The sequence below is a fragment of the Larimichthys crocea genome, chromosome III, assembly GCF_000972845.2.
Source record: "Larimichthys crocea isolate SSNF chromosome III, L_crocea_2.0, whole genome shotgun sequence".
NCBI classification, from domain to species: Eukaryota; Metazoa; Chordata; class Actinopteri; family Sciaenidae; genus Larimichthys; species Larimichthys crocea.
The window spans coordinates 1350502-1376164 of NC_040013.1; the positions used below are offsets into that span (position 1 = coordinate 1350502).

The 25663-nt window shown below is 44.3% G+C and overlaps 1 protein-coding gene across 1 annotated transcript; it reads left to right on the top strand.

The window, feature by feature from the left end:
• Window positions 1-2471: 2471 nt before the first annotated feature.
• On the top strand, window positions 2472-7451 carry npy8br (neuropeptide Y receptor Y8b). Its single transcript, XM_010755993.3, has 3 exons — window positions 2472-2779; window positions 3002-3108; window positions 5238-7451. The coding sequence occupies exon 3, from the start codon at window positions 5389-5391 to the stop codon at window positions 6496-6498; it is 1110 nt and encodes a 369-aa protein (XP_010754295.1). The 5' UTR covers window positions 2472-2779; window positions 3002-3108; window positions 5238-5388; the 3' UTR covers window positions 6499-7451.
• Window positions 7452-25663: the final 18212 nt, after the last annotated feature.

The window sequence follows — 25663 nt, forward strand, 5'->3', positions numbered from 1 at the left end:
TTAAAAGTCTGTTAAAGTGAGAGTTTTTTTCATCAACACAAATAAATCACAGAAACTGGCTCTGCTCTTAAAACCCGTCCTCAAACACTCGGCCATTCCTCCTTAATGGGGCACAGTACTGTATTGATTTACACTGGCAGTGACACATAAAAGTATTCAGTACTTTCCCACAGGAAGCGCTCACTGTGCTGTACTCTGAAGCCAAATATGGACCTGCGTCTGAATCCAGTTATGTTCTGTGTAAATGGACGCGGTCGATCAAATATTTCACGTGACAGCGAGATAATGTTGGGGAAATGTTTGGAACACGTTATCTGTGTTTATGTTCCTCTCTGTTCCCTTTTTTTCTTTCTATTTATTCGACCGTGACAGGCTTTCATTGTGCGGTGCATCCCGATCAACCTGTCACTTCTTCGTCAATCACAAATAAAAGGCCGTGTAATCTCACGTCGGCGTTTTAAGGAAATGTTTTCCTCTCTGCTGCCACCGAGACAAAAGAGAGATGAAGACGTGAGTGACGGCAGCGGAGAGGAATAGTTGCTCATTAGAGGTACAAACATTCAGCCTTTTGACAGCATCTCAGGAAAATATGCGCATAGATTAATTGTCTTGAGTGACTTGACACTCGTGTATCTGTGTCACGTAAACACCCACAGAGCCTCACAAACAGCTATCCACTGTGTCTCTGCACAGCCTCCACTGAGAAGAAGAAGAAGAAGGAGCAGGAGTGTGTGGGGACAGTGTGAAGAAGCAGTTAACAATGTGTTGCACAAGCAAGAGGAGGTGCAAAAACACAGGTTTAAAATAGTCCTGGGTGTTATCTCAGAGGGGTCTGGGGGAAGGAGCGCTGTCTTTAGCTCGTATGGATTATGGAGACGTGCACGTGCTCAGAACGTGCCACCCCGAGTGGGTTATTTTTAGGAGGATATTGATCAGTCCGAGACGTTTTATTGACAGGTCTAATGATCTTTGCAACACGCAGAGAAGTCGGTTTATGCAGCCCACATCCGTCAATATTCCACATTCAGCGACAGCTGCAACTTCATTTAAATGTAAAATCAGTGTTTGTCGTGATCATCGCTGTGGTGAACTGCTGTACTCGAGTATTTGTTTCGATTACGTTACTTATTACTTATCATCAAAAACTAGCGACAACTTTGCCGAGCATCAACCAGGTCACCAACAGCAGCTGATGTTACTGACTAGTCCAACAGCAAGAAGCCCGGCTCCTGTTCTGGCACGACACCGCCACATTTAAAGCTCCAGTACTACTCCACCAACACTACTCTGCTAACATGAGCTAACAGCAGCTACGATTCGCAGCAGTTTACATTCGTCAGGCCTGTTTTTGACTTCCTGTTTTATTGTTTGGTTTCCCTCACTTCCTGTCTGTCTTCACTCAGACACTCGTTATCACGGGTGGAATAAAATGTATGTATGACCCTTTAGGGCTTCTGTATCACTTCCTGTGTGATTGTCTCTAGTTTTCACCTGTGCCTCGTTAGCTCCTCCCCCTCAGGTGTGAACATATACCTGTCTCTGTTAGATTGTGAGCAGCTTTCCGGCGTTTTTTCCTCTGTAATTAGTTTCCTCGTGTTTCGACCCAGTTTGTTCCAAGAGTGGATAAGTTATAGCTTAGCAAATGAGTCCAGCAGCTAACGTGATCCATCCAGCTCCTGTTCTGGCACGACACCTCCCTCCTCCTGGTGGTACAAACACTAATCTGAGCTCACAGTGCGGGCAGCTGACAGCTAACGGCAGCTACAATTAGCAGCAGTTGACATTACTGCGTGGCTTCTTCATCTGTCACTTTTTTTTTTTTTACCTTCTTAGCTTCCTCTGCCACCGTCCTCTTAGCCTCTGCTAACTTATGTATTGTCCAGCTCCTGTTCTGGCACGACACCTGGCCTGGCGGCTTACAAACTGAGCTAACAGCAGCTACAGTTCGCAGCAGCTGACATTACTGCGTGGCTTCTTCATCTGTCGCCGTCCTCTTAGCCTCTGCCATTAGCAATGTCTATAGCTTAGCAAAAGAGTTCAGCAGCTAACGTGATCCATGATGCGAACTTATGTATTGTCCAGCTCCTGTTCTGGCACAACACCTTAAAACACTAATCTGAGCTCACAGTGCGGGCAGCGGCCTGGCGGCTAACAAACTGAGCTAACATGAGCTAACAGCAGCTACAGTTTACTTCACTGTCCATCAGGAAACTCTGTAAATCACAGTTACTTCGTACTTCTCCCGAACCGGAGCCCAAAGTTACAGTGTGAGAACAGACAGAGACACCTGATCACCTGGACACAGGTAGATCTGAGGTTGTTGCACCTGTGTGGGCAGAAGAGCTGACAGATATTATAATGCAGATTATGCTGCAGTGATATCACGGTGATTCATTATGTGCAGGCTGAATCATTTTAATACATTTGGATGCGTAAATTTCAAACGACTCCCCGTTGGCCCCCTTTTGTGTGGGAGCGTGCCTGAGCGCGCGCGTACAGGCGTGCACGCCTGCATGCCTGCGCGCGCCGCGTGTGTGTGTTTGTGTGCACGAGAATTTATTATGTAACATGTTCCCGATCACATCCCCAGCCCTGAGTCTGAAGGCATAAGGTCGCTTTAAGAGATATGTGAGCGGCTATCAGTGATCCAGGCAGGACACCTCCTCCTCCACCTCCTCCTCCTCCTCCTCCTCCTCCACCACCCCGATCAAAAACTCCGCTGCTGTGTCTCACCTGATGCGAAACGGAGCTCCGGACTCCAACAAGGAGGAATATATCGGTAAGAAACAACAGCTAATTAATATATAGTCAAATATATGCAGGCATGTAACTGTGTATTTGGTTCAGGAGGTTCCTGACGCGTAAAGCTCGAATGTTTCCATCTCGAACGCGCGTACAGCGAGTTTTAAAGACCTTTAACAGACTGAACTCTCAGATTCTGACTCCAGACTGTGCTCAAAGTGTTTCAAGAGTCAGGACATGTATGATGGCTCTTCAACAGGATTGAGCGCACGCAGAAGGGGAGACGAGAGTGGCTCTCCACCATCAACCAGCGGCACCTGTCCGGAGAAAGTCCGCCTGACGCACAGCTGCACACGGACACACACAGTGAGTGGATCCAGGACAGCTCCATGTGTGTTTCATGATCATTTATTTCTGTTTGCATGAGCTCTGTCTGCAGGGACTTCACACTTCCTCACATTTATTATTCATATTCTCTGCAAGACACTTGCACACACACACACTCTGTGCTGTATAATTCACCCTTGTTTCCTTTACCGTCTACCTCCTCAGCACAACAAAGCAATGCATCATTTTAAGTGTCCAAAGTCTGCCATCAATAATCAGCATCAAGGCTGCTGCAGATATCCACAAATTCAATCAGGTTCAGTCAGCTTCAATCATGCAAACAGAGCGTCTGTGCGTGTGTGTGTGTGTGTGTGTGTGTGTGTGTGTGCTACAAAGGAATCCAAGTGGTATTACAGTACTTAGCTCCAGTATACAAGTGTTTACTTTTATTATGAGCTTTGTCAGATGAGACGGCACATTATAATATGAATTTTCAGCTCATAATAGAGAGACAGCCACCAGCAATTAATGAGTCAACGTTTATCATCGTTAAGGAGCTCAATTAAAAATGATGAATCCTTTTAAATCCTGTAGATTTCACTCTGTGGTGCAAAACTAATTTCCGTGGGGGATTGAGCTCTCGGTTAATCAGCACCACACGCTCAAACATGCATGCACACGGTGCTCAGATTGTTTTTCTGTCCTGTTTTTTACATTCATTTGTTGGAGGTTGTAAAAGGACCCGAGGAAGCTATTGTGATCGAGGTGTCTGTTCCTCTATGGACAGACACAGAATCAATCCCTGCTGTCAAAAGACGGAGAGAAAACAGTGAGAGGGGACGATTGTCTCTGAAGGAGCAGTCATTATGGCCGTTATTGTGATGGAAATTTAAATCAGCATGCCATTATAGCGCTGCCACCAAAGTCTGGATCTGTGCTGTTTCTTTTTCTTGATGGTGCCATCATCAGCGCGTCATTTATTTCTTATAGCCGGTCCTCGAGGAGATAGATCTGCCAGCAGCAGCCTCATCATATCTGCATATCTGCATGCTGACATTAATTATTCCCCTCATAAATCTGTTTTTTTTAATGTGATATACTGAATTCAAACCGGACTATTAATACATCTCAGCATCACGCAGCTGCTACATTTCATTTAATATCAGCTCAATTTAAACTTTGAAGGTGCAGTGTGTACACAACGTCATCATCTGCTGAAATACATGAATATAAAAACATATAATACTATCACAATATTAGTTTTTCATTTTGTTTCAGCATCAGCCTGATACGTAGTCAGAGCTCCACACACATCCGTGATTAACTACGAGCTCAAATGTGACGTTAACTTTTCTAAGTGGAGGTAAAATGAACAAAAGCACTAAAATCGTGGCTCCAAACAGGAAATGTTAGAAAGAGAAGTGCAGATCACCAAATGAGTTCTGTTCAACAATAACAAAAAGAACAAAACCTGTTTTTACGGTAATCTGTGGTTACCGTAGTAATTACAGTATAACCTTTTCTAATATTACGGTAAAAGGACGTCAGTGCTGTTGATTTCACATTTAAGGTTGGTGTTTTATTCCATATTTTAAAATGTCTGTAGATTTTATGGTGAAAAACTGCCTACTTTAAATATAACAGTGTTTTACTGTACAATTAACAATCTGTAATATAAAACACTACTAAAATAGTAAAAAGTTGTTTGTTTACATCAATATTTCTCAAACTTTTTTACAGTAAAAGACCGTAAAATGTGCCATGAAGTATGTCATACTTCTAAACCTTTATTTTTATGCAATTTTCAGGGAGTTTATACAGAATAAAGTATTATTTTATATTAGAGACTGTTTACAGTAAAACACTGTAATATTTAATAGCGTCTTTTACTGTCATGTTTTGGCATATTTTTGGCTATAAACTAAAAATTTAATAAAACATCAACCTTAAACATGAAATCAACAGTACTAACATCCATTAACTGTAATATTAGAAAAGGTTATTCTTTATTTATTACGGTAAAATTATGGCACCATTAAAAATAAAAAGTTTGTTGTGTTTGCAATCTGGAACTTCACCACTAGAGGCCACTAAATCCGACAGACTGCTCCTTTAAAAAGAATGAATCAGCGTTTCATGACTTCATTTCTTCTTTTTTGTCCTTTCAGGCAGCGAGGGGATACTCCTGTAAAGCTCGGCAGAGATTAAGGATGTGGGGAAAACTCTAAATATTATTCATGAAGTAATTAAAGCACATGTGGCACAACAAATTAGTTTAATTAGTCCACGTGAATCCAGGAAAAAACAAAAAACACCATCATGGATCCGCAGCACAACACCAACCACAACCACGCCTTGTGGAAAGAGATACCGTGGGATTTCACGGAGGACTGCTCGCTCTCGGTGAGCGGCACCACTTTTCTCATCATCGCCTACAGCACGATGATGGCAGTCGGCCTCATCGGGAACTCTTGCCTCGTGTTCGTCATCATGCGGCACAAGGAGATGCGCAACGTCACCAACATCTTCATCGCCAACCTGTCCTGCTCTGACATCCTCATGTGCATTGTATGCCTGCCGGTCACGATTATCTACACCCTGATGGACCGCTGGATCCTCGGAGAAGCCCTCTGTAAGCTCACGCCTTTCATCCAGTGCATATCGGTCACCGTCTCCATCTTCTCCCTCGTCCTCATCGCCATGGAGCGCTACCAGCTCATCGTCCACCCGACTGGATGGAAGCCGGTGGTGGGTCAGTCCTACTTGGCCGTGGCCGTGACTTGGATCGTGGCCTGCCTAATCTCTGTGCCTTTCCTGTCATACAGCGTGCTCACCTCGCCTTTCCAGAACATGAGCGTCCCTTTCCCCTTCCCGGTCAACGACCACTTTGTTTGCATGGAGCGGTGGCCATCCGTCCAAGAGCGGCGAGCTTACACCACCTCCCTGCTCGTCTTCCAGTACTTCCTTCCTCTCGCCCTCATCATGGTGTGCTACCTGCACGTCTTCCTCCGTCTTCGGAGGAGGAAGGACATGGTGGAGCGCGGCCGGAACTCCACTCAAAAGAAAAACAAGGGCGCAACGAGGATCAACGCCATGTTGATCTCCATAGTGGTGGTGTTCGCCCTGTCCTGGCTCCCCCTCAACATCTTCAACACCGTGTTTGACTGGAACCACGAGGCCATCCCGACCTGCGGCCACGACATCATCTTCTCCTTCTGCCACCTCACGGCCATGGCGTCCGCCTGTGTCAACCCCATCATCTACGGCTTCCTCAACAGCAACTTCCAGAAACAGCTCAAGTCCACGCTGTTGCGTTGTCGCTGCTGGGGGGTGGCAGAGAGGTACGAGAGCGTCCCGCTCTCCACCGTCAGCACCGAGGTCACCAAGGGGTCGATCTTGAGCAATGGATCTATCAGCATCAATTCTTAAACCCAAGCTTTTTCAGTCAAAGACAAAGAAACTAGCAGAGGGCCTCTTCCGCCCTCATTGTGTCATCCCGTGAAGCTTTTCTTGCTTCGTTGCGTCCAAAAGCAAGGTTGACATTTACAAAGTTACAAACCTCACAACAGCAGCCCGGAGGGAGTCGACTGAAAACAGCTTGGCGCCGTGCCCTCGATTCAACATGAATCACATCTAAGAGGAAGTAGATAACAAGAATGATGGTACAAAGGTTGGACAAGTTTAAGTATTGTTGTGTGACTGAAGGCACTTTACATAAGCACTTTTGGATAGTTCATTCCCCCGTGTGCTGTGTGCACAAACACATGAAGAGACAGCGTTTAATCCGGCTTATATGTTTTCTTTCCAAAGATCTGGGATCTGCTCAGAAATCACGTTTAAAATGAGACATCCAGGGTTTGTTTTCCACCACTGGGCTCATGTTCTTTTCACTTTAGCTGTTTTATGTTATTAGTATTGATGAAAATATTAAGGGATTGTGAACTGTGATGTGTTAACGCGTAACCGATGGAGAAAACATTAAATGTGACTCCAGGCGTTTCATTTAGACGACGTACTAACATCATCTTAATGTATTTCTTATTACCTAAAGTCACCACAGACGGCGTAATGATCTTTTTAAACTCGAAACCTCGGCATACATTTCATGCTGTCGCCGAGGTCTGCGCTCCAGTGTATTCTGCCATACAATAACCATATATCAAGTGCCATAAAACAAAATAAAAGTGGCAGTTAGTGGGGACATTGCCCGAGTTGCTGTATATATAACGTCACTGAATACATGTACAGCTTTGTAAAAGATGTGACACTTGTAGTTTATGGTGGTGTGGTTTATGGGAATAAAGAGCACTGTGTAGCGTAGCAGATATCTGTTATTGGTCACTTCTCTTTGTGCTGTTGAACTGAATTAAAACATTTACTTTTATCTTTAATGATATCGTCTATGTTGTGATATTGCTGTGTTTGTTTCACTGTCACTTTGCGGGTCGGTTCATCGTGTTAAAGTGTGGTTGTGTGAGACTAAGCTAATGTACTGCTGTGGATGGGGGATACAACTAAATGTATCTCAGCCATTTAAAAAAATCAATATCAGTCCAAGTGTACGTTATATTTAGAATATTTTCATCTGTTCGCCTTACTGTCAGATGGCTCTTCCCAACTGGAAACTGAAGCGTTTGTATCGATCTAAGCGCTCCTCAAAGCCACCAGACTTCATTGACAAAACACTTTCTCATCAACCGCTGCCTTGATCACTCAGTTTGTTGGTGTAATTGTGTGACTTCGATTGCTTTGGATCATGGACCAACAACTCCCGTGTTCTGTGAGGTAAAACACATTCAACGCTTTACCTTGTTGTCAGACGTCAGAAGTGTTTCTATCGATCTATGCGCTCGTCAAAGCCACCAAACTTCATTTTACCTTGCTGAACATGGGAGTGCTCTGATTGGTTAGTTTGTTGGTGTAATTGTGTGACTTTGATTGCTTTGGATCATGGACCAACAACTCCTGTGTTCTGTGAGGTAAAATTGCTGTTTTTGTCAATGGAGTCTGGTGGTTTTGAAGAGAGTATAATGGATGTATTATTATTTATACTCTCATCAAAGCCACCAGACTTCATTGACAAAAACAGTCGATCGAGTCCATCCCATTGGCATTGCTGTGTGACTTTGGTTGCTTTGGATTCAGGCAGATGTGGACTAACAACTCCCATCTTGAAGGTGAAATTATGTTTTTATCAATGAAGTCTGGTGGCTTTGGACAGAGAACGGCTGTAGTTTCCCATTAAAAAGCAGCGAAAAGTGGTTCAAATATTGTAAATACAGCGTGCACTTGATTACACACTGATTTCGAACTCTTTTATGTGGTTAAATACTTTGTGTTGCTGCCCCCATCCACAGCAGCGGCAATTTCTGTGGCTGTGAAGTGAAGCCAAATCACTGGAAGTGCCAAAACTTGAGGCTGGCTCCAGAAGTCTCCGTAAGTCCCCATGTTAAGGGTCAAACTCACAATTAAGACAACGTTAACTTATCGTGGAGGTGAAGTAAACCTCTAATAACGTCAGCCAAGATGGAGTCTTCTGACATTTATCCACAAACTTGTTTTTGGTTCACCGCTGACGTTACGGTTTACTAAAGATGAAACTATTTTATTCAGCCACAACAGAGTGATATTCTCAGTACATTTTGTTCTTCTTTTGTTTAAACTTCTTCTTTTCCACAAACACTGACACCACATTTACATAAAGCTTTGTTCCAGACTTCCATGTTATATAGGGACCTATGTCCAAATGTCCAACTTCACAGCAGAAATAAACATGTTTACAGCCTGGTACAAAAAACAGTTTTGGTCTCTGTAGCTAATTTCCCCGTTCATGACAACTGTACTGAGGGTGAATTTATATACAACTCACCTGTTCACATTATATTAAGGCTTAAAGTTATGCAGGGTTAAGAGCGTGGACGCTTTGACTGACAGGTGGGTGTTGTTACAGATGGCTTGTTTAAGCTTTAACCTTGTGTGACCACAGAGTTTAAGCTCTGGGTGACGTCTCGGATACGCCATCCATTCTTTTTACTGTCATTGGGTAAAACATGAACTGTCCCTTTAAAGGCGAAATGGCACACTGTGACCAAACTGCAACCATTTAATCCCCATATTCTAGCCGTGATGACTTCAGTCGACGCTCGCCGTGCTCGGCTTGGCTGTAGTCTGCGGTTCTTCTACGAGGCAGTCAATATTTTTAAAATCCCTCTGAGGTCCGACTCAGTGTGTCTGCCTCCGTGTGCATTTTTCAGGGGGAGGTCTGAGATCAGCAACACATTTTAGATGTGCTTGTAGTGTTGAATAAATCAGAATAATGTCCAAATGTGTCAGCTAAGAGGAAAGGCTGTTGCTGTGTGAGGAGGTCAGATGTGCTGATGTTTTTACCCCTTGGACGCCTCAAACAACCTCCTGTAACTGCTTTCAGTTTAAGCCCTCAGAGAGCTCTCAGAGGTCCTCGTCCACATAATTGACTGCTTGCTTCCGCCGCCTTTGGCCGGAGATAACCTCTGCAGACTGTCCTCTTCGATATTTCCTTCTCTTCATATGCCTTTTCATCTCATACAAACACCACTGAATGGAGTGTTCGTTTTGTTCCCAAAAGAAAAGGTGCCGGATGTGCTCGAGCGACCCTCGACGAGAGGTGGAGGCTAACTGTGGATGTTTCCTATTGTTTCTTTAAGGACCTGTGAAGAGGCCATGAAATGAAGCTCAGCTAAAGACACACTTAATGAGTACAAGGGCCCAGACTGCTCGTCAATGGAAGCCTTCCAGATAGATTAACATCTCTGGCTCTCAGCATTTTAATTTAGAGAGAGTCTCGTGCAGGAATCACAGGAACATGAACCACACAGCTGGCCAAAATATTCTCCAAGTAAGAAAAGAGCATAATAATGTATCCACTTATTCCATTTCCCCATATTAATCATAACTTTTTAATGCTTTCTGTTGCTCTGTAGAACAAAGTCCTTCCTCATGGAGATCGAGAGGCTGCAAAATGCTCCATACAGCGCTCAGCATGCAGAAAGGAGCCGTACAGTGTGAATGTAAATAAGCAGGGTCAGTGTTATATAAGAGATATGCTACAAAATCATTGTTCGGTTAAGTTCAGCGCCCCTTTGCTCCCTCATGAGAGGTTTGTTTTGGCAGATGTAAAGGTCACACAGAGTCCTAATGGTGGTATTAAACCCCGCGTCTGCAGGACGTATGGAAGCAGACAGGTATGGTCGAACACGGAGATGAGCTCAGCCGATGAATTAAATCCACTATATGAACGCCGTCCTGTGTATGTAGAAATATTCAGTGTATTCTGGAAGATATTTCTGGGCTTTAATCTCCTCCGTGTCTTCTGTCGTATTAATAACACACACACACACACACACTCATGCACTCATGCACACACACACACACACACGCACACAGACAGTTTTGTCTTGCATTACACAAGCAGACTTGACAGCCCGGAATAGAAACACCCTGATTGGTGTCGGCCAGTTTTTTTTTCCGCATGCATGTGCAGTCATCACAACAATGAGATAGATAGATAGATAGATAGATAGATAGATAGATAGATAGATGATGGATGGATGGATGCCATAGCTCTACAATAGAGCAGCCAGGCATTCTTTCATCTTTACAGTCTCGCCCTGGCAGTTTAGGACGTGGCCTCGGCGTCTGACCTTCCATCATTTTCTCTGGTCAGGAGAACAGAGGTAGACCACAGTCTGCTTCAGTTGCCTGGTTACAGTTTCCTCGGGGGTTTCAATGGGTTTCCTTCAAGCTGACACAGAGCACCGAGCTATTAAAGGCACTTTATTAAACGGTGACGGAGGAGCTACACCACAGGTGTTAGTGGAGGATGCATAGAACACACAGTACTACTCCTTTGACTTGTTAAGGTGGTATGATTGTAAACAGACCCTTTATTGTAAGAGGGAGTTTTTCATTTTGATATGTTGGGAAAAACAGTACAGTAATAACTTTTATGAGGGGTGTATTCCATTTAGGTGTGCCAAAGGATTGATAGCACACTCATGTTCGTACATCACTAATTAGCCATCGCATTAAATCTCATTTGTTTGCCGTATAAAAACATCAGCGTTACAACAACAATATGTCGTTTTATTGGGGGTTATAAGATTAAACCTGAGGAAATTACTTATCACTGCCAAGAAACACTCACTCATAACCCCCCTGTTAACACTGTGAATGGATATATTTAGCTAGGTATTGAGTCAGATACTTAGATACACTGATACTGTCACAGGTTTGACGAAAACTAGCTAGCCTTTGCTGTGATTATTTGTTACCATCGGACAGAATGAGCTAGCTATTGGAAAGTTGGAGTTTACATTTGGACTTGAAGTCGTATTTCCAACTTGGGAAGTCCAACATCACCAACCCCAGACCTCAAAATCCAAGCCACGACTCCCGGGTAATCGAAAAATCTGCAGTGTCATGGATCATCGGTGGACTTGAGGCGGGCTGAATGAAGCCTGACCAGGCTGTAAACATGTTTATTTCTGCTGTGAATGGATGTTTTAGGAACTACAGGACTTCCACATTGGCTTCATTCCACAGACACTTAGGTTGATGCTTCATGCATCAATAGTAGTGAAAGCTTGTGTGTCTAATTAAATCAGGTGTACACACACACTTTTATCTGTGGACATGTTGTTAAGGTGTTTGTATATGCAGCTTGTAATGTTGTTATCAATGCTGACAGTGGTTAGTCTTGCTAGAGCTTGGCTTTCCGTCAACCTCAATGTGACGTCCGCTTAACCTAACTGGCTACTGGCTGCAGGAGGACATAAAGTATCCATCTAACTCACGACAGGCAAGCGAATAAGTGTGTTTCCACTAAGTAGAACTATTCCATCAGTAAGGTGACGTTCTACGTCTTTAGGCCCAGTATAAGATGTCGGAAAAAGGCAAACCCAGGACCCAGACTTCCCCTGACAATGCACCTGTTTTCTCTCCTTAGGTTACACGAGGCCACGTGGGGACTTTGAGGTCCTCAGCAGTATTAGTTGTTTGGCTTTGGTTGGGAACAGTAGGTGCCAGTCTGTCTCAACACTGTGGTGTCCAGGGTCACAGAGACCTGTTGCTGCCTTCATAGACATAATAGATAGCTTGTTGTTGAAGGTCCAATCTGCGTAAACAGACATCTGTGTCTGCAGACTAGAATATGCTGACAATAACACCTCCATGGGTAAAGACATTCTCTGTGACTCATTCTGGGCGTGTAGTATTTGTGGTGTTATCTTGGGGTTTAAAGTCGATCCACCAGGATGAGTTGGGGCAGAATGTGAGACCGACTCAGGCACTTCTGATGAACTTTGAGAGTGTCTCTAATTCTCCTTGGCCAAGAGTCAATAAATAATATAGCATAAGACATCAGAGGCTCCTGAACACTTTCTTCACAACAATGCACCTAAGCTCTTTGCCTCTCCTGGCAGGTAGTGGGCCCATAGCATGACGTCTCCAACCAGATGCTTGCTGGTAAGCTCCCCTGCTGGGTCTGGCTCCAGAAGGGGACCCCAGTTTCCATAGTCTGGGTGAGGTCCTGCAACTCGTCAGGGTCTCTTTCATGGTTGTCCAATTTGCCTTTGGGAGACCCTACCAGGGGCTATTGCCTCAGACAGCACAGCCCCAGGGATGACAGAGATACCGAGACCCCACCACCATGTAAGGTAGCAATTCTTTGGGTTAGGAGCTATAGAGAGAGGGTCAGGAGCTCAGACATCCAGAGGGAACTCGCTGCTGCTGGTGGTTCAACATCTGTTTGTAACTTTCGAGGTGTTCCAAGCAGGTGCTAGAACCTCCTGGAGGGACTACATAGCACCATCTAGCCTGGGAACACCTCGGGATCCTCCAGGAGGAGCTGGAATGTGTTGCTTGGGTGAGGGACGTCTTGAACCAACTGTTAAACATGACGTGACCCAACCCTGGACAAGACGAAGAAAGTGGATGGATGAATCATCTGTAGTTTGATTACTTTCTCTGCTGTTAAACTAGTTTACACATTATTTATTCCTCCTCCACAAGAATTAAACACACATTTATTTAGACCAACCTGCATCCACGCTGAGATTGCGTCCTCGTGTTCTCAGTTTCAGGGCTCGGTGGGACTAATTAGAGGAAACCTGGTGGACCTCACAGCAGGTATTTTCTGTTTGAAATCATCACGCCCTGCTTCTTTTCTCTGAATGTATTCTTTAATACGCTGCAGCTTTGATGTTCCCACGTTTTTAACGTCATTAATTTTAAACTGGAATGGTAGGTGGACGGTCACTGAGATGTCACTGATCTTGAGTCAATATTTTCTGTCCTGCCGTCGTGTATTTATCCCTTATCAAATCACTTTCAATAAAGGACAATACTTGACCCATATGGCGTCGACAAAGTAGAGACGAAACTCACATTTTCTGTCCCGCGTGTTTGCAGAGTAACGGCAGAGCGACTTTGAAAACGCACTTTCCACTGAAGATAAGAGTGTTAGCGCCCCGTCCGCCCGTCAGCAGGATATTACAGGCTGTTGTATCACTGTCAAACCTCCATGATGAATGAATGAACTTCGATTTGTTGTATTCAGTTTGTTTAAACACACACACTGCTCAGATCATTTCTATGTTGCTCGTCCGGCCGTGAATAAAAGACTTTTATAATCCAGAGGAGATTGTGGAGTGTACGCAAAAACAAAGCAAGCAGGCGGTGAGCGATTACAATGCAATAAATTGGCTTGGACACATGTTCTCATGGTGAACAAACACAATAAAGTACAGTGGATTACAATGAAGTACAGTATTATCAGGGTCTGATACGGCCTGGAGGAAAACACAGTCGTGTCTCAGCTGCTGAGAGATTTTTGGAGGAAGTCTCTGGTAGTTTTCTGGCGCCACCTGGTGACTCAACAACGCAAAGCTTAAAACTCAGAGAGGGATGGAAAAGTCCTGGAGAAGGATGAGATGAACCTGAAGCCATCCTGTCATCACCATTCTGTTACACTCTGCTGCACATGAGCTGATCTGGTGCCTGTTATATAATATTACAACTGTTTATATCATTAATTATCCACTGACTGACCTCTGTCTATATTCTGAGTGTGTGATGTTTTTTACATTGTGTCTGTACGAGGCTGTGTATCGGTATGTTTAGGTGTTAGTTTCAGGTACTTGTTTGGAGTATTTCTTTGAAGTATGAAGTGGTAAAAACGTATTTATACATTAAAACACCAACCTTGACCCTGAAGTTAACAGTACTAACATTCTTTTACCGTAATCTTAGAAAGGGTTATACTGTTTTTATTACAGTGCACAGTTGAGTCCTTCATCTGGCATCGACATTCATCGCAGGAGAAGCTCAGCTGTAATTAATAACACTGATAACGAGAGCATTCCATTCAGGTCAGTGTGGTCCTGGTCACTGACAATTAATGGGACGGAGCCATCGTTAGTTAACTCCAACAGCAGGCTGCCTACAGTAACCTACACACTTGATCTACTGGGTGGTGTTGGGCGGTGGTAGAAGTTACAGAGGAAGGGTGGATGGAGAGATAAAGGGAAGAAGGACATGGAGATGAAGGGTGAAGAGGAAGAAGAAGGGTGGAGGTGGAGGTGGAGGATGGGAAAGGAAGAGGGAAGATGAAAGACAGTTGGTCGAAAGGTGGAAACGAAGACGGATGGGAGAAGTCTCACATCTCACATCCATCTAGAAAGGACGGAGATAAAGGAGGAAGCCGGAGGAGGAGGAAGGGTGGATGATTAAAGGAATGAAGACGAAGGAGAGGAAGGTCGGAAAGTTTAATGAAGCAAGATTAACGAGAGGAGGTGGACACGGTGAAGGAGGGAGACGCAGGAGAGGAAGGACGGATGGATGGAAGATAAAAGATGGAATGAATAAAGGATGGAGAGGACGGGTGGAGGAGCTGACTTTGTCTTTGTCCTGAGTAACCGTGTTTCTTCTTTTGTGTCAGTTGAACACAAAAGAAAGAATAATAAAAACCTTCATTTTTAAAAAAAAATGCATTTTGTGTTCTCGGTCTAATTAAATTTGTTCTGAAACATTTTAAGTGACAAACATGCAAAGAAATCAGGAAGGGGGCAAACACCTTTATCACCTGTTAATGATTTCTAAAGCGCAGCAGGCCAAGCTGAAGGTTCACTCTTCTTACTGACTTGCTGAGTCAACCTGTTTAGTTTCACCTTGTGTCTCTTTGTGTCGCAGTTGGTTTTCTCCGTGTGAACCTCCAGCTGAAGGTAAGGAACAAGTTTTTAATGTGTGACTCGTTAACACAAGCTGTCGTCAGCTTAGTTACACTAGAAACCTCCATGGAAAACGTCATGAGGTCAGGAAAGATGTGAGGGATCATTCATAAGGACTTAGGAAAAGATAAGCACAGTGCTCAGAGAGTATGACTGCACTTTCACTAGCTACGTAATTAGTTGACGAATGACCAAACTGTGTCTGAGAGTGATGTATGTCCATGTTTGCATGCTGAAAGAGGATGTGCTGGTCTGACCCCCCTCCCCTTTCAGGGTGGAGCCTGCTGGAGTCCGATGGTTGAATCCAGGGTGAGGAAGTGTAAGTGTGTGTTTTTAATTTGATTCATGAAAACAAACCATCTTCAAACTGTGACATTCAATCCTTCAACTCTGGATTTAGATTAGATCAATCTTTGAATTTATCCCACAACAGGGAAATTCACATGTAACACAGCGAAGATAGAAATCAAGGAGGGAATCCCACAAAAGTATATTTACAAAGTACTCAAGGTTAGAAGTGCTAGATTACCAAAGCACATACGTAAGCGCGGACACAGACCACACTAAAACTCAAAATAGCAATAGGGACATGACAAGCCAAACTCACAACTGACGTTGCAAGGTGTTTGTCAAGTCCACAGCAGCAGGGATGCAAGGACCTCTGTCCGCCTCTGCTTAACACCCGTGGGTGTAGCGTCTGCTGCTGAAGGAGCTTGCTCAAGACCCCACAGTGTCAATGTAGGGGTGTTTGTCCCATGATGGATGTTCAAGCTAGCCAAATCCCCTCTCACCACATTCCTCTAATGGAGTCCAGAACATCCAGGACGAGCTGGCTCTTCGAATAAGTCCTGGTTGATCTGCTCCTGGTCCCTGTCCCGTGCTGGCCCCCCTCTCCTAGCAACCACGCGTAAAGGATAGGCCCACCACAGAGGTCGTAAAAGTTCTAGAGGAGAGCTCCTGCACACTCCGAAGGACCTCAGCCCTCCTCAGCAGTGGAGAGACTCTGGTGCCCGTCTTGTAGAGAGCAGGTGTGGTGTCAGTCCAGTCCAGTTTTATGTTGAGGTGAAGACCCGGAATGGTAGCTTGCACCACCACTCTAGTCCGATCCCTGGAGTTCACCGGTGTGAAGTGTGGATGTTTTTCCTCTGGAAGTTTACAATATTCTGCCTTCCTCTGTGCTGGTGGTCATCATCAATAATGAAGAGATGATAGATAATAACTGTCTTGTTCTCTCCCTCATCAATTCCTGTGAACTCACAGTCGACACAAACACAGTACACAGAAAGATCAAACTGTCTGACAACAACAGGAAGATGAGAGGTGTGAAGGAGGATCAGTCATATCCTGATCATCCAGACAGATTTGACTCCTGGTGTCAGCTGCTGTGTGGAACTGGTCTGACTGGTCGCTGTTACTGGGAGGTCGAGTGGAGCGGAGAGTTCAATAATAGTGAGTTACAGAAGAATCAGAAGGAAAGGAGACAGTTGACGTGTTTGTTTGGAGGAATGGATCAGTCCTGGAGTCGTTCTGCTCGTGATGCTGGTTCTCTGTCCTGGCACAAAACAGACAAAATCCACTCTCCTCCTCCTCCTCCTCCTCCTCCTCCTCCTCGTCTCCTCACAGAGTAGCAGTGTATGTGGACTGTCCTGCTGGCTCTCTGTCCTTCTACAGAGTTCCTCTGACACACTAGCCACCTCCACACCTTCAAACACCACATTCACTGAACCTCTTTATCCTGGGTTTGGGTTTCTTGTGTTCTGATTCTTCAGTGTCTCTGTGTGGTCTGTAGGACGGAGAGTCTCCTCCTGTGAGACAACATTGTCTCTGCTGAACAGATCAGTTAGTGTGTCCAGGATCACACAGCTGAGTGTTATTTCTGTCCCACACCATGTGTCCCGGTTAGATTCTGGTGGGGCCCTTGCTGCAGTGTCATACCCCTCTCTCTACCCCCATGTTCCTGTCTGCGTCTCCTACGTGTCCGTGAAGACAAAAGTCCAAAACAAAGACAGAAAAGCTGAAATAAAATGTGTCATGATGTAATGGAAAATGTATATTACATGATTGTGTGTTCTTTTATAACCATATATATCCATGTTTGATCTCAGTAATATTACTGTGTGCCTTATAGTCTGGTTTGGTTTTCTCTGTACCTTGCACTTAGAAATCTTTCTCTCATGTATGAAGCTGTTTGTAGAGCAGTTGTTGGATTGTATAAACTTGACTTTGATCCACACGGTCCAGCAGAGCTGTTAGTGAGGTCTGATAGCCATGAGCATTCTATTGTAGCCACCAGCTACATTTAGATAGTAATCTAATAAAGGACGAATACTCCTTAGAAGTGAAAGAAATCAGCGTGGACGCCCACCCTGAACATTTTCTGCAAACTGTCTTGTGCATTAGTAGAACTGTTCCTCTTGCAAGAATAAAATGACCTTTAAGGACCAATTGATTGACTCCAGATTTTATTTTGTGTTGGTGAGTGGTCCAGAAATTTCAGCAACAATGAGCACAGAGCATGATGGGCTACGTGTAAGGACAACACTAAGAAGAAGAATAACATGTACTTATATGTCTAGAGAGGTCCACAGGGCACCACGCTCACCCCTGGGGGAGGAAAGAGGATGGACCAGATTCACCTTCACTAGTCTCATGGGTTTTGTGGAACGACTCTCCAATCAGATTACTCGCTGTTGAACTACCGTTGTGTAATATATGATACCTGCAGTTTGTAGGCTCACTGTACGGATAGATTTCTCTGTTTTCAGGACAAAAGGAAAGGAGATTATCAATGGGCCCACATTGATCATATCAATCATGATTATTACATGAATGTGACTGTGTGAATAAAGACTTTAACTGCTTAATAATCATATTTGTCTGTCTCAGTTCTGTGGTAACAAACTGACTGAATAATTATAGAGTGATAAACTATGATTGAATGTGGCGCCCTCTGGTGTCAGAGTGCACACACTACAACACTATCCTGCCACATCAATGAACAAGACAATGATTTATTTGTAATGAAGCTCTTTGTTTCATTTCCCATATAAGCATAACTTTTTATGCGTTCCTGTTGCTCTGTAGAACAAGTCCTCCTTCATTGGAGATCGGAAGGCCTGCAACATGCTTCATACAGCGCTCAGCCATGCAGAAAGGAGCCGTACTAGTTGTGAATTAATAAGAGGGTCAGTGTTATATAAGAAGATATGCTAGCAAAATCATTGTTCGGTTAAGTTCGCGCCCGCTTTGCTCCCTATCTGAGAGTGTTTGTTTGGCAGATGTAAAGGTCACACAGAGTCCTCATGGTGGTATTAAAACCCACGTCCTGCAGGAAGTTATGAAGCGACAGGTATGCCCAATGAATTCAATCCACTATATGAACGCGTCCTGTGTATGTAGAAATTATTCCGCGTATTCTGGAAGATATTTCTGGGCTTTAATCTCCTCCGTTTATTCTGTCGTATAAGAAACACACACACACACACATCTGCACACACACAACCACACAGCACACAGACAGTTTTGTCTGCATAACACATAGCAGAACGTGACAGCCCGACATGAACACCCTGAGTGGTGTCGGCCCCCAGTTTTTTTGTTGTCCGCAGCTATTGCAGTCCATCACAACAATGAGATAGGATAGATACATAGACAGGACAGACAGACGAAAGACAGACAACAATAGACAGACAGACAGACCGAAGACAGACAGACAGATAGATAGATAGATAGATGATAGACTAGATAGATGATAGATAGTATAGATGAGGATAGATAGATAGGATAGGATAGATAGATAGATAGATGTGGATGGATGGAGGATGGATGGAATGCATTGCCATAGTCTCACAATAGAGCAGCCAGGAATTTTTTCATCTTTCTAGTCTCCCTGACTGACAGTTTTAGGCAGACGTGGCCTCGGCGTCTGACCTTCCATCATTTCTCTGTCAGGAGAACAGAGGTAGACCACAGTCGCTCAGTTGCCTGTTATACAGTGTTCCTCGGGGGGTTTTCAATGGGTTTCCTTCAAGCTGACACAGAGCACCGAAGCTATTAAAAGGCACTTTATTAAACGGTGGACGGAGGAGCTACACCACAGGTGGTAGTGGCGGATGCAAGAACACACAGTCCTATCCTTTGGTACTTGACTTTTGTTAAGGTTGGTCCTGATTGTAAACAGACCCTTTATTGTAGATGAGGGAGTTTTTTTCATTTTTGCTTATGTTGGGAAAAACAGTACAGTATTAACTTTTTTATGAGGGGTGTATTCATTTAGGTGTGCACAAAGGATTGAAGCACACTCTGTTCGTACATCACTTAATTAGCCATCGCATAAATCTTCATTTGTTTGCCGTATAAAAACAAACATCAGCGGTTACAACAAACAATATGTCGTTTTATTGGGGGTTATTAAGATTAAAACCTGAGAATATTGAAATTACTTATCACGCCAAGAAATGACCTCACTCATAACACCCCGTTAACACTGTGGAAGGATATATTTAGCGTAGGTATTGAGTCAGGATACTTAGCAACACTTGATACTGCCACAGGCTTTCTTGACAAAAAAACTAGCTAGCTCTGTTTGTTGCTGTTGATTATTTTGTTACATTGGACAGGAAAAACGTAATGAGCTAGCTATTGGAAAGTTGAGTTACATTTGGAACTTGAAGTCGTTTTTTATTTCAAACTTTGGGAAGTCCACATCACCAACCCAGGACCTCAAAATCCAAGCCACGACTCCCGGGTAATCGACAAAATCTGCAGTGTCATTGATCATCGGTGGCTTTGAGGCGGGCCTGAATGGAAAGCCTGACCAGGCTGATTGTAAACAGTTTATTCTGCTGTGAATTGATGTTTTAGGAAACTACCGGACCTTCCACATTTGGCTTCAATTCACAACACTGAGGTTGCACCACACACACTTTTACTGTGGACATGTGTTAAGGTGTTTGTTTATTGCAGCTTGTAATGTTGTTATGCAATGCTGATCATGGGCTAGGCTTGCTAGAGCTTGGCTTTCCGTCAACCTCAATGTGACGTCAGCTTAACTAATGGCTACTGGCTGCAGGAGGACATAAAGTATCCATCTAACTCACGACAGGCAAGCGAATAAGTGTGTTTCCACTAACAGAACTATTCCATCAGTAAGGTACGTTCGACTCTTTAGGCCCAGTTAACGATGTCGGAAAAAGGCAAACCAGGACCCCAACTTCCCTGACAATGCACCTGTTTTTCTCTCCTTAGGTTACCGACGGCCACGTGGGGACTTTGAGGTCCTCAGCAGATTAGTTGTTTGTCTTTTGGTGGGAACAGAGGTGCCAGTCTATCTCACACTGTGGTGTCCAGGGTCACAGAGACCTGTTTGCTTTCTCAATAGACTAATAGATTCTTGTTGTTGACGTTCCAATCTGCGTAAACAGACATCTGTGTCTCCAGACTAGAATATGGCTGACAATAACACCTCAATGGTAAAGACATTCTCTTGACTCTCTGGGCGTGTATATTTGTGGGTGTTATCTTGGGTGTTAAAGTCGATCCACCAGGATAAGTTGGGCAGAATGTGAGACCGACTCAGGCACTTCGGATGAACTTTGAGAGTGTCTCTATCTCCTGGCCAAGAGTCAATAAATAATATAGCATAAGACATCAGAGGCTCCTGAACACTTCTTCACAACAATCACCTAAGCTCTTGCCTCTCCTGGCAGGTAGTGGGGCCATGCAGGACGCCCTCCAACCAGATGGCTTGCTGGTAAGCTCCCTGCTGGGTCTGGCTCCAGAAGGGGACCCCAGTTTCCATAGTCTGGGTGAGGTCCTGCAACTCGTCAGGGTCTCTTTCATGGTTGTCCAATTTGCCTTGGGAGACCCTACCAGGGGCTATTGCCTCAGACAGCACAGCCCCTGGATGACGAGATACCGAGCCCACAACCATGTTAGGTACATTCTTTGGGTTAGGAGCTTAGAGAGAGGGTCAGGATCTCAGACATCCAGAGGGAACTCGCTGCTGCTGGTTGGTTCAACATCTGTTTGTAACTTTGGAGGTGTTCCAAGCAGGTGCTAGAACCTCCTGGAGGGACTACATAGCACCATCTAGCCGGGAACATTCGGGATCCTCAGGAGGAGCTGTGGAATGCGTTGCTTGGGTGAGGGACGTCTTGAACCAACTGTTAAACATGACGTGCCCAACCCTGGAGCAAGACGAAGAAAGTGGATGGATGAATCATCTGTTAGTTTGATTACTTTCTCTGCTGTTAAACTAGTTTTACACATTATTTATTCCTCCTCCACAGAATTAAAACCACATTTATTTAGACCAACCTGCATCCACGATGAGTTGCTTCCTCATGTTCTCAGTTTCAGGCCTCGGTGGGACTAATTAGAGGAAACCTGGTGGACCTCACACGAGGTATTTTCTGTTTGAAATCTATCACGCCTGCTTCTTTTTCTCTGAATGTATTCTTTAATACGCTGCAGCTTTGATGTCCCACGTTTTTAACGTCATTAATTTAAACTGGAATGGTAGGTGGACGGTCACTGAGATGTCACTGATCTTGAGTCAATATTTTCTGTCCTGCCTCGTGTATTTATCCCTTATCAAATCACTTTCACTAAAGGACAATACTTGACCCATATGGCGTCGACAAAGTAGAGACGAAACTCACATTTTCTGTCCCGCGTGTTTGCAGAGTAACGGCAGAGCGACTTTGAAAACGCACTTTCCACTGAAGATAAGAGTGTTAGCGCCCCGTCCGCCCGTCAGCAGATATTACAGGCTGTTGTATCACTGTCAAACCTCCATGATGAATGAATGAACTTCGATTTGTTTGTATTCAGTTTGTTTTAAACACACACACTGCTCAGATCATTTCTATGTTGCTCGTCCGGCCGTGAATAAAAGACTTTTATAATCCAGAGGAGATTGTGGAGTGTACGCGAAAACAAGCAAGCAGGCGGTGAGCGATTACAATGCAATAAATGGCTTGGACACATGTTCTCATGGTGAACAAACACAATAAAGTACAGTGGATTACAATGAAGTACAGTATTATCAGGGTCTGATACGGCCTGGAGGAAAAACACAGTAGCGTCTCAGCTGCTGAGAGATTTTGGGAGGAAGTCTCTGGTAGTTCTGGCGCCACCTGGTGACTCAACAACGCAAAGCTTAAAACTCAAGAGGGATGGAAAAGTCCTGGAGAGGATGAGATGAACCTGAAGCCATCCTGTCATCACCATTCTGTTACACCTGTGCACATAGCTGATCTGGTGCCTGTTATATAAATTACAACGTGTTTATATCATTAATTATCCACTGACTGACCTCTGTCTATATTCTGAGTGTGTGATGTATTTTACATTGTGTCTGTACGAGGCTGTGTATCGGTATGTTTAGGTGTTAGTTTCAGGTACTTGTTTGGAGTATTCTTTAAGTATGAAGTGGTAAAAAACTTATTTCTACATTAAACACCAACCTTGACCCTGAAGTTAACAGTACTAACATCTTTTACCGTAATTTAGAAAGGGTTATACTGTTTTTTATACAGTGCACAGTTGAGTCCTTCATCTGGCATCGACATTCATCGCAGGAGAAGCTCAGCTGTAATTAATAACACTGATAACGAGAGCATTCCATTCAGGTCAGTGTGGTCCTGGTCACTCAATTAATGGACGGAGCCATCGTTAGTTACTCCAACAGCAGGCTGCCTACAGTAACCTACACACTTGATCTACTGGGTGGTGTTGGGCGGTGGTAGAAGTTACAGAGGAAGGGTGGATGGAGAGATAAAGGGAAGAAGGACATGGAGATGAAGGGTGAAGAGGAAGAGAAGGGTGGAGTGGAGGTGGAGGATGGGAAAGGAAGAGGGAAGATGAAAGACAGTTGTCGAAAGGTGGAAACGAAGACGGATGGGAGAAGTCTCACATCTCACATCCATCTAGAAAGGACGGAGATAAAGGAGGAAGCCGGAGGAGGAGGAAGGGTGGATGATTAAAGGAATGAAGACGAAGGAGAGGAAGGTCGGAAAGTTTAATGAAGCAAGATTAACGAGAGGAGGTGGACACGGTGAGGAGGGAGACGCAGGAGAGGAAGGACGGATGGATGGAAGATAAAAGATGGAATGATAAAGGATGGAGAGGACGGGTGGAGGAGCGACTTTGTCTTTGTCCTGAGTAACCGTGTTTTTCTCTTTGTGTCAGTTGAACACAAAAGAAGAATAAATAAAAACCTCATTTTTTAAAAAAACTGCATTTTGTGTTCTTGGTCTAATTAATTTGTTCTGAAACTTTTTAAGTGACAAACATGCAAAGAAATCAGGAAGGGGGCAAACACCTTTATCACCTGTAATGATTTCTAAAGCGCAGCAGGCCAAGCTGAAGGTTCACTCTTCTTACTGACTTGCTGAGTCATCCAGTTTAGTTTCACCTTGTGTCCTTTGTGTCGCAGTTGGTTTCTCCGTGTGAACCCCAGCTGAAGGTAAGGAACAAGTTTTTAATGTGTGACTCGTTAACACAAGCTGTCGTCAGCTTAGTTACACTGATGCGGACTCTGCAACGGTCCGTGTGGTGAAGGAGGAGCTGAGCCGAAAGGCGAACCTCTCGATTTACCAGTCGATCTACGTTCCTACACTCACCTATGGTCACGAGCTTTGGGTAGTGACCGAAAGAATGGATCGCGAATACAAGTGGCTGAAATGAGCTTCCTTCGCAGGGTGGCTGGGCTCTCCCGTAGAGATAGGATGAGAGCTCGGCCATCCGAGGAGCTCAGAGTAGAACCGCTGCTCTCCGCATCGAGAGGAAAACAGTTGAGTGGCTCGGGCATCTCGTGAGGATGCCTCCTGGACTCTCCCTGGTGGATATTCTGGGCACGTCCCTCTGGGAGCGGCCCCGGGGAAGACCCAGGACACGCTGGGTGGCTTGTCTCTTGGTGGCTCGGAACGCCTTGGGGTTCCCGGAGAGCTGGATGAAGTAGCCGGGGAGAGGCAGTCTGGGCTTCCTTGCTGAAGCTGCTGCCCCCGCGACCCGATAACGGATAAAGCGGAAGAAGATGAGTTTGTTTACAGCTGACACAAACTCTTGACTTGTACACTCTCATTGCTGCTTTATATCTATATTCAACATGTATATTTAAATATACACAGGTCTGTTTTTCCACATGATTGTGTCCCTAATAGTCCTGTCTATTCTTTCCTTTGTTTGTTCAGCTGCGTTACAGCTGCTCAGGTGTGGGTCAATACGTGTCCCCAGCTCATTCACACAGAGTGAACAGTGTGATACGAGTCCATAGAAAACATGTCCAGTTTATCCTTTCACACCAGAGGGCGCCAATCTTCTCCGTGACAAGTGTGTGCATCCTGTCTGAGTGTTTCCAGCAGAACAGGTGTTCCTAAAGAGCACTGCGAGTGTTTCTGAGGATTTACTGTGTTTGTTGTTGCAGACAGAAAACATGTTAAAGGAGTAAATGTGTCCCAGCACAAAGTACAGCTGCACTGGAGGAAGTATTCAGCTCAGTACCTGCAGTAAAAGTACTAATAGCACACTGTAGAATCGTCACATGTCTCCTGTGACTGTTGGACGATCATAGATGTGAAAATGTTGAGAAATCAGAGAAATCAGTCAACAGAGTCGACACCATGTAAACTAACAAAACTCCCAGTTTTTGTCTGATATGTAGTTAACATGAATTCAAAGTGTCAGACTGCAGAAAAAAATCTGACTTTAGTCTCTTACAATGACAAATGTTCATTTAAGAAAAGGACTGTTTCACTTTGTTGATTAACCAGCTGATAACTTTATGAAACTGTGTTACCATGGTAACCTGTCACTAAGTGACCTCCTTTCTTGAAGCAGACTGACTCAGATGAAATGTCGTCAACTTGTCCTTCAGGTCAACATGTGTTTTATCTTTCTATGCAGCCATTAAACAGCCACTTTATGACGACTTCTTTCAGATAACAGATCTGTTAATGATTCACACTCATGGTCTCTCTGGTGTTTCCTGTTCAAAGGTTCATTCACTCTGAACGTTGTGTCGCAGTTAGTTTTCTCCGTGTGAACCTCCAGCTGAAGGTAATGAACAAGTTTTTAATGTGTGACTCGTTAACACAAGCTGTCGTCAGTAGCGGTGGAATAAGAGTAGAAGCAGAGTGAGTTGATGCTCAGGAGTTGATGTGGTTAAAGATTTGATGTTTGAATTCAATCCAAAATATGAAGTGTGTCACTAAATGACCGTCAGAGCTCGTAACAGTCCTCCAACAGGAAGTAGTGTCGCTTCTTTCTGTCAGTTTTTCTAAATGTGATCATAATCAAATCAAAGAGATTTCCTTTCAATTCATCTT

Coding starts and splice junctions, on each gene's coding strand:
- npy8br (XM_010755993.3), top strand. CDS start 5,389: ATGGATCCGCAGCACAACACCAACCACAACCACGCCTTGTGGAAAGAG.